This window comes from Ornithorhynchus anatinus, chromosome 4 (assembly GCF_004115215.2).
Source record: "Ornithorhynchus anatinus isolate Pmale09 chromosome 4, mOrnAna1.pri.v4, whole genome shotgun sequence".
In the NCBI taxonomy this organism is placed as follows: domain Eukaryota; kingdom Metazoa; phylum Chordata; class Mammalia; order Monotremata; family Ornithorhynchidae; genus Ornithorhynchus; species Ornithorhynchus anatinus.
The window spans coordinates 36,265,663-36,279,923 of NC_041731.1; the positions used below are offsets into that span (position 1 = coordinate 36,265,663).

Here is a 14,261-nt window from a genome sequence, read left to right on the forward strand (position 1 = left end):
GAGGCCAAGTCTCTTTAATGCTAAGATGAACTGCGCAGATCCATGGTAAGTGGAATAAACAGTTATTTAGAAGGGTTTGATTTCTCAGTCAAACTTTATTTTTAGATAGTGCATATAGATTCTGCTACTCTCTCAGGTTTAGAGAGTAAACTCTCTGGTCAGGGAACCTTATTTATCTCAAAATTGGTAGAGTGCCTAGCACACTGATGGAGCTTAATAAATACTAAGTAGCACGCTTTCCAAGTCTCGGACTACAAAAATGCATCATTTCTAAAAACCAGCAGGGACTTCTATACCTGTTCTGACACTCTGCCATTTTCCCTATCTATAATTTAACGTCTCCTTCCATCTCTAGACTGTAAGCTCCCTATGGGAAGGCATCGGGTCTATCAACTCTATTGTACTGTACTTAGCCAAGCACTTACAACACAGTGCTTTGCATATAGAAAGTGCTCAATAAGTGTTGTTGATTAACGAATGGATTGAAGTGGTTAAAATGACAGCAGGATCTAGTGGAGAGTTCAGGTTTGGGAGGAGGGAATCCAGGTTTACGTTTTAGTCATGCCATCCAAACTGCTGTGGGACCACAGGCAAATCACTTAACCACTCTGTCCCCTGTTACTCCAACTGTATAATGGCAAAAATAATTCCTACCCTTCCCGACTTTACATGAATATTAGGAGGATAAAATAACGTGAATGACGGCTAAGCGGGCATTAAGAAAACCCAACACAGTCAAATAACATCCCTAGATCGTGAGGACCTCTGTCAATACTGTACTGTGCTGTAAATACTGTTTAATTTCTGGAAAATGATGACTTTGATCTTCTGGCCCTCTCCAAGTTTCTCAAGTCATTCCCGAACTACTTTCCCTTGATAACAAAACTGACGCCCTTAGGACCACCCTTTCTACTGAACTCAACGCACTGGCTCCCCTATCCCTTCGATCTTGTACCACTAATCCACAGCCCTGGATCACCTGCACAGCCCGCTGCCTTCGCTCCTGAGCATGAGCAACAGAGCACTGCTGGCACAGATCTAGATATCAAGCCGACCCGTCCACCCCAAGTTTATCCTTGCATGCTTTAACTCTGCCCAGCAAAATAATTTCTCCATCTTTATTGACACCCTTGCCCACTGCTCTCGCCAGTTGTTCCAAACATTTAACTCCCTTCTCAATCCCCCTTATCCACCGGCCTCCTCCATTCCTTGCCCCTTATGACCTGGTTACCTACTTTACTGAAAAAATTGACACTATCAGGCATGATCTCCCCTGTTCCTCTCCAGTCCCATCCTCCTTTTGACCTTTCTTCACTTCTCCCATCCTTCCCAGCAGTATCTCCTGCTTTCTAACAAAATTCATCCCCTCCACCTGCTCATCTGACCCTATCCCTCCTTATCAAAACAGATGCTCCCTCCCTTCTCCCCTCCCTGACTGCGATCTTCAACTGTTTACTCTCCAATGGCTTCTTCCCCACTGCTTTCAAATATGCTCATGTCTCCCCTATTCTAAAAATACCCTCCCTTGACCCCACAGTTCCCTCCAGCTATCACCCCATCTCCCTCCTACCACTCATTCACATTTATTGAGTGCTTACTGTGTGCAAAGCACTGTATTAAGCGCTTGGGAGAGTACAATACAAGAACAGATGCATTCCTGCCCATGAGAGTGGTCTATACCTGCTGTCTAAAGTTCCTCTCCTCGACCCCTTCCAATCTGCCTTCGGTCTCCTTCAATCCACAGAAACCACCCTCTCAGAGGTCACTAATGATCTCCTTTTTGCCAAATCCAGAGGCTTCTACTCCATCCTGGTTGTCCTCAACCTCTTAGCTGCCTTTGACACCGCTGACCACTCCCTTCTCCCAGAAACACTATCCAACCTCGGCTTCACCGACTGTCCTCTCCTGGTTCTCCTTCTAATATTTCTGGCTGCTCACTCTCAGGCTCTTTCAGGGGATCCTCCTCTGCCTCCCATCCCCTAACTATGGGGGTCCTTCAAGGTTCAGTTCTAGATCCCCTTCTATTCTCCATCTTCACCCACACCCTTGGAGAACTCATTTGATCCCATGCTTCAACTACCATCTTTATGAGGGTGATTCCCACATCTACATCTCAAACCCTGATCTCTTTCCCTCTCTGCAGTCTCGCATTTCTTCCTGCCTTTAAAACACCTCTACTTGCACGTCTTGCCATGACCTCAAACTTAAACATATCCAAAACAGAACTCCTTATATTCCCACCCAAACCCTGCCTTCCCCATTACTTTCCCATCATTGTTGATACCACCGTCCTTTCTGTCTCACAAACCTGTAACCTTGGAATTACCCTAAACTCCTTTCTCTCACTCGACCCCCATATTCAATCTATCACTAAATCCTGTCGGTTCAACCTTTAGAACATCGTTAAAATTCGCCTTTCCTCTCCACCCAAAGTGCTACCACATTAATCCAAGCAGTTATCCTAACCCACCTTGATTACTATATCAGCCTCCATTTTGACCTCCCTGCCTCTTCCCACTCCATACTTCACTCTGCCGTCTGGATCGTTTTTCCACAAAAATGTTCGGTTCATGTTTTCCCACTCCTCAAGAACCTCCAGGGGTTGCTCATCCACCTCCATTTCAAACAGAAACTCCTTACCATCACCTTGAAGCACTCAATCACCTTGCCCCCACCAACCTCACCTCGCTACTCTCCTATTACAACCCAGCCCACACACTTTGCTCCTCTAATACCAACCTTCTCACTGTACCTCAATCTCGTCTATCTCACCGCCAACCTCTCTCCCATGTCCTGCAACTGGCCTGGAATGACCTCCCACCTCCTCTAACAAACAGTTACTCTCCCTACCTTCAAAGCTTTACTCAAAGCACATTTCCTTCAAGAGGACTCCCCTGACTAAGCCCTCATTTCTTCTTTTCCCACTCTCTTCTGTGTCACCCTGACTTGCTCCCTTTATTCACCTCCCAGCCCCACAGCACTTATGAGCATATCCATAATTTATTTACATTACAACCTGTCTCCTCTAGGCTGTAAGCTCACTGTGGGCAGGGAATGTGTCTGTTAGATAGTTGTGTTGTACTTTCCCAGGTGCCTGGTTCAGTGCCTACACAACCGTAAGCACTCAATAAATACGACTGATTGTTTGACTTGATTCAGTGGAACTATGTATACGTGAGCAATAAACAGGATGGAGTCTCCATTTTCAACGTGTCCCTTTAACAACAGTACAAGGAAATTTCGGACAGGGATAGCAAAACTGACCACCTATGAAAGTTGAGGTAGAGCTAAATAAAAATGTTTACTAACTAAGGGCCATTTTTACTCTTGATCTTCTGAGCTCTGATTTTTCAAGACATCTCTAGGCATGAGAAGATAGGCATAAAATATTTAAACCCCTGTAACTAAAATTCAGGGAATTAATATTTCATAGACAAAATATAGATAGCTTCTCTGAGAGTCTTCACATAGGTCTGTGTGTAATATATTGTGTTGTAAAGAGTGGAAACTTATTGCCTGGCAGGAGTGAAAAGCGCAACAGAGCAGGAAAAGGATGCTCAAGCTGTCTACAACTACTCAGTACCTCCATATGGAGCTGAATGAGTAATAGAGATTTTTCTTCTTAATGAACACAACTTTACTCTTCTTCTTCGAAGACTATGCCCACCTTAAAAAAATGGATGAACTGAGTGGCTTTGAAAGGGGGGCAGCAATATTTATTGTTTTTGTGCTGGCTTGGATGAAGTACAGGAGTCAGTGGACCTTGCTGATAACCTGGAGAGAGAGACCACTGTGGTTGAGAATACACTTCTGCCTCCAAATTCATTCTGGCCTCCACCTCCTTACTGTTAATTCTGCCTGCTGCTGGGTGGCAGGTTTCCAGTATGGACTGCAGCTGATTAACTGGATGAGACTGGCAACATTGCCAGAACTAAAGAAGGGAAAGGAAATCAATGCTCCCTCATCCAAACTGCCCTCATTTAATTTGCCGGGTCGCAGATAGTTTAACTACTCTTTTAGCAAAGGAAATCGCTCTCTCTTAAACCAATCTAACCAAAAAAAAAACCAAACAAACCACCAATGCAAACAAACTGATTTCCCCCCATATTTTGAGGATCATGTAAGTTTAGAACTATATAACGGTGTTATCTATTTTACACCAGGATGTAGAAGACATTTGATTCCATGAAATCCTACATAGCGGAACTGACACACCTTTCAAAAGAGGGGAGAAACAACCCTGAAATATCACAAAGGGGCAATAACAAATAAACCAATAAGCCTCAGCAAGAATACTCACCTTGTTTCCCCATCTTCTTCCTTTAAAACGATCATCCATTGCCAAAAGGGCGAGAATCTCTTCCATCTTAATCTCAGAAACACTGAAAAGGAAGGATATATTCAACATATATATATTAACAACACTTCATCTTGCTGCATAGAAATGAATTAGCTTCAAGCTTGAACGGACCCAAGAAAGTAAACCTTTCAAAATTCAAAACGGTTTCCTCCTTTGCTTAGGTTTTCCAGTTTGGAAATGAATGGCAGTATTTCTCAGGGAATACCTGGAAACAAAATAATTACACTTCCATATTGACTCCAGCAGGATGGGGTAAGAGCACTAGAGCAGGTAAACATCATCTTTAACTTTTCGCACTTTTACTAGTTCCCAGAAGTAGCTGCATTTCAGTAGGAGTCTTCACTTCTCTTCAAATAAGTGTTTTAGAGGATCCTTAGGGGAAGAGATATTCACCTATATGCATGACCCTATCGTAACATGGGTTCTTAATGTTTTGGCTCAAATGTGAATAGGGAATCAGGGGATCTTCTTCCAAAAGTGCAAGCCTATTTGGTTGCAGTTTGACCCAATTTCGAAGAAGTAGATTATGTTGCATGTGTGTGGCCCTGGAATGGAGAAGTACTATGGCGCAGGTGAGGTTTTGCAAAAATGAACTTGTGCCGTCCAGGAGAACTGCATACACATCCTTAGGGAGAGGTCTTTGGGGGAAAAACCATGGTTGGTGCTGAGAGATTGCAAAGGATTATGCTGTGCCACTCTGTTGCCTTATAGAGCCCTGCCGTGTCCTCCCAAAGGCCAAACCAGCCAACGGGCACAAATCCTGCAGATGACGAGGGGTGCTGTGTGGGAACAGATGATTTCAGAATCCACCTCTACTTATCAGAGGAAGGTCTGCCGGGTTCCATAGCAGAAACAAGAGTAACTCAGTAAGACCTGTCTGTCAGTAGAAATGGAGCTGGCCCAGAAAGTTCCAACTTGGTCCAATTGTTCTGTTTGGCCAGAGGCAGGATATGGAAGCAGGAATGGAGAATAGAAGAACGTGTGGCAGCTAGGAAATCGAAACGCAGCACACTCTCTTGCTCTCTTTCGTGGGTGAGGGAAACATTACTTGAAAAGAAAATTGCTTCATGTGTGTTGTTTTTTGGAAGATATAACAGCAAATTAAAACATAAATGGCAACCTCTTATGGAGAAGAAGAGACAGCTCCCTTCGTTTCCCCTAAAGGTAGGTCTGACACAACTCTGAATGAAAATGTCAAGTGTTTGACAGTGATTTGTCTGAATGTGTCACCGCTTTTCCCCACCAAACCTCCCTGCCACCCCAATATATACATGCCTCTCTCTTCTGGCTTGCTGCCAACTCACAGGCCTACAGCTATGTCAACTTAGTTCACAGCAGGGAGAGTTTCGGGGAGGAGTGGAAGAGGAGAGAGAGCAGCATCAGAGGCTGGGGTGGAAGAAGCCTCTTATCTTCATGGGGGCCCATTTTTCTTAATAAATTAGTTAGGATGCCCTCACAAGATATAGAAATGATGTGATGCCTGTTGAAATTGCTGCCACTGGCAGATTGCACTCAGTTCTGAAGGAACCGAGAAGCAAGCAGAGCTTTCTCTCTGACTCGATTCTGCCCCTGGCTTTTATCTTCAGAAGAAAAATGGGGAAGCCATGAGTGTTTTGGAAGCAGAAGAGTTTGGAGTCAAATCTTGAAGGAGGGGGAAAAAAGGCAAAAGGAAATGCCCCATTTCTAGGCAGAGGTACCAAAAACTCCTAATGGAACAAATTACAAAGCTGAGACCACCTGTGATTTTCTAAAATGCAATGAGTAATTGTTCTTCTAGTCAGAAAATTTTACTTTATGAAATAAGGAATCTTTTAATGGAAGACAAAAATTAATTGGAATGATTTACAGTTTAATAGGTCCTCATTTCTCGCTCCTAAAGAAACCTAACCCACTCTGATTACTTGAAGGTCTATCAACCCATAAATCTGCATTATCTCATGTGCCTCTTAGAAGTTAGGGAGCTGCCTTGGGCCTGATCTAAGAAATACACATTTGGATGTAGCATCTCCATAAAAAAAATACAACAAACTGTTGATGCCTTCCCTAGGAGCTCAATTAAAGGAAAGGAGAAAAAAAGTTATGAAGTTGGCAAATACAAAGGCAAAGTCAAAAGGATGCAGAGGCAAAGGTATCAACATTTAGAAGGAATAGGCAGAAGTCCAGTGCATCTGTCTTTTGCTCTATATGCTAAATTAAATTGTCAGGATTATCTCCACAATGCTCCGTTTATGAAGGTAGGTGGCAATTTGTTGTGATGGCCCTTGCCGCCCGAGAGCTTAAGCCTGCCTTTCCGAATCTTCTCCGCAATTCATCAGCCTCCACAGTATCCCGCTGCCTGGCTCTCATATCCAAACGCTCTTATGTGTGCCCATACGCATGCACACACACACACACACACACACACACACACACACACACACACACTTGTGATTCTTTTCAGGCAATCTGATTTGGGGAGTGTAGGATTACTAAACAGAGGCTCCCCAAACCCATCACCACATTACCCCCTGCTCCACCCTGAGTGAAATATTTCAGATCAGATGGATGTCAGGGACCCAAATTTCACAGAAGAAATATGATCATCCAGTATTTTGGTTATTCGAATGGAGACTAGTTTGGTTATCTAAACGCTACTGGATGGTACTTGCTTGAGGTTGCCACACCCTATTTTATTCAATTTTCCAAATTTTGATCAAATTTTGAACTAGCTTTAATCCCTCCTAATTCCAAATTTATCTCAATCAATTATTCAATCAGCTGTATTTATTGAGCACAGAACACTGTACTAAGCACTTGGGAGAATACAATATAACAGATTTAGTAGACGCATCCCCTGCCCACAACAAGCTTACAGTCTAGGTAATATAATAATACTATTAGTATTCTTAATATTTAAAAATACATCCTCTTATTAGGCAAACACAAGAAGGCAATAAATTTAACCAAATGTTCAGAACATAAAAAAGGTCTTCTGCTTCTGAAGGGTGAAAATACTTCACATTTGTCTCTAGTCTAATAAAGAAGTTACTTACCAAAGGAGGACCATTTGCAGCTTAGCTCTGCCTAAGCAGTAATAAACATAAACTTTATTTATCTCCTTAAATAGATCCTGAAGGTCACCCTTCAATACTCTTAGAAGGTGACTTCTCCTATTTCTTCACGAATTGTCCTGTTTAAATAGCCAAGGACTTTTAGATCTTGAATTTCTCTAAGAACACCTGTGCTTAAACGGGATGTCACCTTGAACAACAGTGCTGTTGCTTCTGGAAAACAACCCAGTCAGATGAGTCTCCAAACCTTTCTGATGACTGCTTAATAGATAGGCTTTCAGATTGACAGGTAATTACTTGTCAGACCTCTACACTGCACCCAGCGTAGAAAAAACCAGTATTGGCTGCCAATAAGTTCTCCCCTTAACCTCTGTTCTTTTTAAAATTTTAAATTCATAGAGAACCACACTAGAAATCAAAATCAAATAGATTTTGATATTAGAGGGAGAATCAATGGAAAGGACAGATGCATCAAATTATTGTTCTGAAAGGACACTAATGCAGTGAGAGGTCAATAAAGTAAAGAAAAAGAATGGTAAATCATTAGATTTGATGATCCTCAAGAGCAAACACTATGTTTTTTTTTAACTTCTTGTGTCTATTCCCAAGTACCTAGTACAGTTATCTGTACCAATACCTTCAACCAATACTGTAAAAAGCAACAACAAAAATTTAAACCCCCAACAAACAAGTTTCTGATCAGAGACCTGTAATGAATGTCAAACCTGGGATAAAAGTTTTATTTAACAAGGGGAAAGAGAGAAATAGCAGTGGGATTTTTATGACAAATATAATAAAAAATGCACATTCTCCTTAAGGGTGAATGGCATACCAGAAGTAAAGCAAAAGTACTGTTAAAATCAAGTCAGTCTGAGGTTTTAACAATTGCTTGCAGAGTATTAGAAAGGTGGTCAATAACGTGGAGGCATAGAGATGGGCAGCTTAAGACTCTCTCACAAAGCTTGGATCTGGTTCCCCATCCCCAACACCGTCCCAGGCCCAGAAGTTCTACACAATTTCGCCTATCCATTTTAATTCAGATTTATAACCACCACAGGCTAGTCCAGACCTGGACTTTTAATCCCACTGCTGCCAGAGGGTTTGGAAGCAGCATGGCCTAGTGGATAGAGCACAGGCCTGGGAATCAGAAGGACACGGGTTCTAATCATGGATCTGCCGCTTGTCTGCCGTGTGACCTTGGGCCATCGTTTCACTTCACTGGGCCTCAGTTTCCTCATTTGTAAAATGGGGATTAAGACTGTGAGCCCGATATAGGACAGAGACTGTGTCCAACCCAATTTGCTTGCATCCCCCTACTCTTCAGCATTTAATACAGTGCTTGATTATACATAGTAAGCACTTTACAAATACCGCAATTATTATTATTATTATTACAATGGAAAAGACAGAGAATGATGTGTGAGAGGTTATGTTGCTGGCTGCGATGAAGATACATGCTTATAAGAGCAATAACACAGATTTATTTTCTGGTGAATGAAATTAGATGTGGATCTGGGTCTCTAGAGACCAAAAACTAAGCAGATCACTGAATCACCTAGACTTACACACAATGAAAACTGTCATAGGCTGATGTTACAGGGTTTAGATATTGCCACTGGCTATTCTGGGACTCATTTAGGGATCACAAGGGTTAATGGTTCACATGAAGTCTTACAAGGCCCCATCCTTTGGAAAAAGCGACAGAAAGTTAATTAGCAGAGATCAGCCGAAACCTTGTTCAGGCTTCTGACTCACTTGATTTTGTGAGAAGTCAACGAGTTGACATATTCTGCTTCCGACGGAGCCAAAATGAGCAGGCTGCTCCCGTGGCAGCCGATTCGGGCGGTTCTCCCAATCCGGTGGATGTATTCGGCAGGTGAAGCGGGAGCATTGTACTAAAAAGGGAAACAAGAATTAAGTAACGAGCTGATCAGGGGACAGCCATTATGAGCAATAAGGCTTGCCTGCCGACCCATATCCCAAAACCCCGGCACCACGCTTTCCTTACCACGGTTAGGGGAAGAAATCACTCAACCCTGAACCCCCTGGCTTCACTGGAAATACCAGGGCTGTGACATAACAGACACACGGCATTGGCCAACTTTCAGATGAATGGGACATCCTGTCTCAGGGTGTCCTTTTGAATTTTATTTCTCCCAGGGCCTCATCATTTTGCTTTTTACATCTTTTCACAGAATTGTCTACACTAAGTGAAAATGTGAACAAGAGGGTACAATTCTTCAGTCTGATCACATAGCCTTGATCTTTTTTTTTTGGATGGTATTTGTTAAGCGCTTACTGTGCACCAGACACTGTACTAAGTACTGGGGTAGATACAAGTTAATCACACTTGGACACAGTCATGTCCCACAACGGGCTAACACAGTAAGTGCTCGATAAATACACCTGAATGAATAATTCCCATTTTACATAACAATAATAATAACAAGAATGATAATAAAAATAGTGGTATCTGTTAAGCTCTTACTATGTAGTCTAACCCTGTTCTAAGTGCTGGGGTAGATACAAGCTAATCAGGTTGGACACAGTCCCTGTCTCGCACGGAGCTCATAGTCTTAATTCCCATTTTACAGATGAGGGAACTGAGGCACAGAGAAGTGAAGTGACTTGCCCAAGATCACACAGCAGACGAGCGGAGGAGTCAGCCTTAGAACTCAGATCCTTCTAACTCCCAGGCCCGTGCTCTAGCCATTAGGCAATGCTGCTTCTCTGTTTAGTAGTCACAGAACCACAGATGAGTCACAGAAACACCTTCAGGGGTGTGAGAACTGGATTGAAGAAAGAGGTCCAAAAGTACTCCCTCCCTTAGGAATTCATTTGGAAATAGACTCACTGAACCTTCCTTTCCAGGTAAATGACTGGTACAAATGAACCAAAGAAAAGAGGCTAGTGCTGGCTAGTGTATACCCATGAAATCAATCAATTAAATTAGATTGAAAGTTCCTTGTGGGGAGGGAACATGTCTACCAAGTCTGCTATATATTATACTCTCTCAAGTGGTTAGTACAGTGCTCTGCACATCATAAGCACTCAAATACAACTGATTAATAGGAGCCCTTGCTACGGTCAGGGGAAGAAATCACTCAATCCTGAACCCCCTGGCTTCATGGAAATAACAGGGCTTTGCAGGGACTGTCTCTCTCTGTTGCCGATTTGTACATTCCAAGTGCTTAGTACAGTGCTCTGCACATAGTAAGCGCTCAATAAATACTATTGAATGAATGAATGAATGAATAACAGACACACGGCATTGGCCAACTTTCAGATGAATGGGACATTCTGTCTCAGGGTCTCCTTTTGAAATTTATTTCTCTAAGGGCCTCATCATTTTGTTGATCATCTGATTCATGGGTCTGGGCTTCCAATCATTACAATGAAGCTCACCTTCTCCTCTTCTTTTAATTTAGATGTCACAACATAAGATTGAAAGAAAATAAATCCACAGGGTGTGGAGGTCCAGGAATTTTTCTCCTAGTCACGAGAGGAGGCTAAAATGTGATGAAACTATGATAAACCCAAACGGAGGGCATATGCCCTGGCCTCCGCAAGGAAATGACTTAACGACGAACACTGCGGTTTAACAAGAAGCAAATATGTGCCCAAACCACTACACTGTGTTAACACCAGTGCCCTCTGGCAAAGTTTTACTGGCTAGAGGTAAGTGAAAGATGCTGTCAGAAGCCTAATTGCTCCCTGTCGGTCAGTGCATGTGGACACAGCTCTCTGGGCAGCTGAGCATTCCTCTTCTAGACACAGTGTGCACTACCAAGGACGTGGCTCATTCACGTTACATTCAGACTTGTTGTAACTTTTGCTTCTGATACCCATTGACCTGGGAGCCCCAAGATTCACCTCCTCTCTTCAATTCTACTTTATATTCATTTTGTGGCAATCCAGAGGTAGGCCGTGGAGAGGAAATCAGCCAAAAGAAGTGTTCTGCTAAGGGTTACTTCCTGAATGGTCATTTACTTCCTGAATGGTTGTCTAGGCGACAGCCCTCAGACTAATCATTTTTAGTTAAACTCCTCAAGCTCAAACTCTAAGTTACCTGAACGATCCATGTCACTTGAGGTAGATCTAATCCTCGGGCTGCAACATCCTTTAAAATAGAAAAGAAAAAGGTTTAGGAAGGAGCACTAAGGTCATTAATTTATTCATTCTATATTTACTGAGCACTTACTATGTGCAAAGCACTGTACTAAGCTCTTGGGAGAACACAATATAACAATAAACAGACACATTCCCTTCCCGCAAAGAGCTTACAGTCTGGGGGGGAGAAAGGGATAAAACGCAAGCCCACGGCTGTTACAGTGCACTCTCCCAAGCATTTAGTACAGTGTTCCGCACATAGTAAGTGCTCAATAAATGTGATTGACTTACACCAGGTGAACATGACTGGCCCAAAGAAACCCTGGAAGAGAGAAAACTGTGGTACACTGACATTCACTATAGTCTTGGATCCAAAAGGGTCTTCACAACCGATAATCAATCAGGTATTCCTATCAGCAAAGCTCAATGTTTGCCCCGTGAGCTTTTTTTTTTTCCAGAATTCAATTGTTCAATGGAAAGATGATGCCTCTAGGAAACTAGAATTTTTAAAGGGAGTGTTCTAATGTGATTACCCCCTTGCCTTCAGATTTGTGGAGGAGCACTCTCCACCTGTGCATTCCAAAAACTTCATTAGAATATAGGGCATGTCTGGTTACCATTTTTAGTACCTCATTTTAGGGGCTCAGAATGAAGAGAAAGAGAGAGGCAAGAAAAGAAAGGAAAAGAAAAGAAGAGAAATGATCAGACAAGACATATCTGGTGCATTAAAAGCCACATGCCACCTAGGTTCATCCCTCCTGCCTTCTCTGGAGGGTACACATCTCCACCTCCACAGAGGTACTCACCTCTCTAACTCTGCTAGGACTCTTTTTAAGCCAGAGTCTCATATGCAGAGGAGGTAAGAGAGAAGGGGGGGAAAAGGGGGGAAATTGGAGGAACCATTTGCATGTAAACTTGTGTCTGCCAACTCTGTTGTACTGTACTCTTCAAAGTGCTTAGTACAGTGCTGTATACACAGTAAGGACTCATTAAATACCATTACTTGGTTGGCTCATTGGATGGCCCCAAGGCTCAGGTGTTGGGACAGTTCCCCTTGTCACCCAATGGTTAGGGAGAGCCTGAGAGGTGAAGCCAAACAGACTAGGCTCACCATGGATCACTGCCTGTTCCTTTTTGTTGGTGGCAAAGCTGCATGTATTAAGAGTGGAAGTCTAATATACTAAAAGTGTGTCAACCAACCACTGATGTGTTTTCAGAAAACTCCCACGTATGCTACAAAGTCACCGAGGAGGCTGATGCTTCAGTTCTTGATGGTCTTTTGAGAACCCAATTTAAAGTTTGGCACCATCTGGAGAGGAGCGGGAGCTGCTTTTAACACCGACCCTGGTTGACGTCTTTAAAAAAACTGACACGTTCTTCGGCGTTCTACGTTCTTCCTAAGAAATGATTTACTTCATTTAAGTACTCCGCAGAGGGAGATCGCACGGAGACATCAGATTTGCACACTTTTCAGACAGACTTTGTAGAAGATTTAATACTCTGTCATTTTAGTAAATTCATTGAGGAAAGCAGACGAAACTCAAACGGTACATGACGGGCAAGCTGAAATAACATCCCGGAAGATCTGGGATCTCGTCCTTGAAATTGTACCTTTACAATTTCAAGGACGAGATCCCATGTCCCAGCCACAACCCCTGCTTGTGGGAGACTGGACAGGGCTTAAGACTATTATTCCATCTGTGCTATTTCTTACAATTGCTGAGGTGACCTTGCTGGAAGTAACCAGCTACTCCTCTCTAGCTTTCTCCAGGCTTCAAGTAGCTCTCTCTCCTCAAGGACTCCTGATGCCCTTCTGGCCTGGATGTAATTTTTTAATGGAACCGAAGCACTCCTTAAAATCCTTCTCACCACCACCAACTCCCTGACTAGGAGATCCAACGCCCAATTCCATCTGCACCTCGAGTCCATCCCGCAGAAGGTTGCCCTGCCGGTCCGTCATCACACTGCACCGGCTTAACGGGGAATTGTGGTGTTCTGCCAGGTGTTTGAATGGATAACATGAAAGTTGTCATAGGGACAGGGCTTTGGTTCCCCACCGGTCCCTTCTCCCCAATTTCCACTCTTGGAGATCTAATTAGAGAAAAAAGATTGCTAAAATCGGCTCTGAAAGACAGTCAATGGTGAGATCTTGAAGGCCCTTGCTTGACAATTGACTGCCTACATGAAGCCTAGGAGTACAGATGGAAGGCAGCTTGCTCAGGTGCGAGCCTGTCAGTTGGATTAAAATGACTCATTTATTTACCAAAGAACCTCACAAAGTGCTTTAACTAACAGAGAGGGGGGGTCGAACGGCTCTCCGAGAGAGGGACGGAGCAATCTTGCCGCTGACGCCTTCCCGGCCTGCCAAAAGTCATTATTGCCGAGTGTGGAAAGCCATCAGCAGGGGAGGGGCCCCCGTCGTCAGGGTGACAGATTGGGCTGCGTAATCAGAGGAGGAAGGAGAGAGTGCAGAAGCTGTCAGAGGCTAGAGCTCTTGGCTGGAGCCGGCAGAAAACTGGCAACATGAGTTAGCGTGACTGAGTAAACAGCAAACCATCTCCAAATGATCTTTCCATTTTTTTTTTTTTAAAAAAAAACCCAACAAAATGGAGGTGGGCCACTGGTTTAGGGTGCATCCCAGGAGAAATTGGGAGAAAAACCTAAAACGTTGCCCTGCGGAGGCTTACATTCTTCTGACTCGACATCCCGCAATGCTGTTTTCCTGAATCTGGGCCTGGTGA

General features: G+C 43.3%; 1 protein-coding gene across 1 annotated transcript in view; it reads right to left on the reverse strand.

Moving 5' to 3' along the window:
* The window catches only part of DDX31 (DEAD-box helicase 31), an 88,843-nt gene that overhangs the window by 42,449 nt on the left and 32,133 nt on the right, over positions 1-14,261 (reverse strand). The window contains exons 15-17 of the mRNA XM_029063741.2: positions 11,480-11,530; positions 9,166-9,305; positions 4,301-4,382 (exon numbers count right to left, since the gene is read on the reverse strand). Of these exons, the coding sequence (XP_028919574.1) occupies positions 4,301-4,382; positions 9,166-9,305; positions 11,480-11,530 (273 nt within the window). The remainder of the gene's footprint in view (positions 1-4,300; positions 4,383-9,165; positions 9,306-11,479; positions 11,531-14,261) is intronic.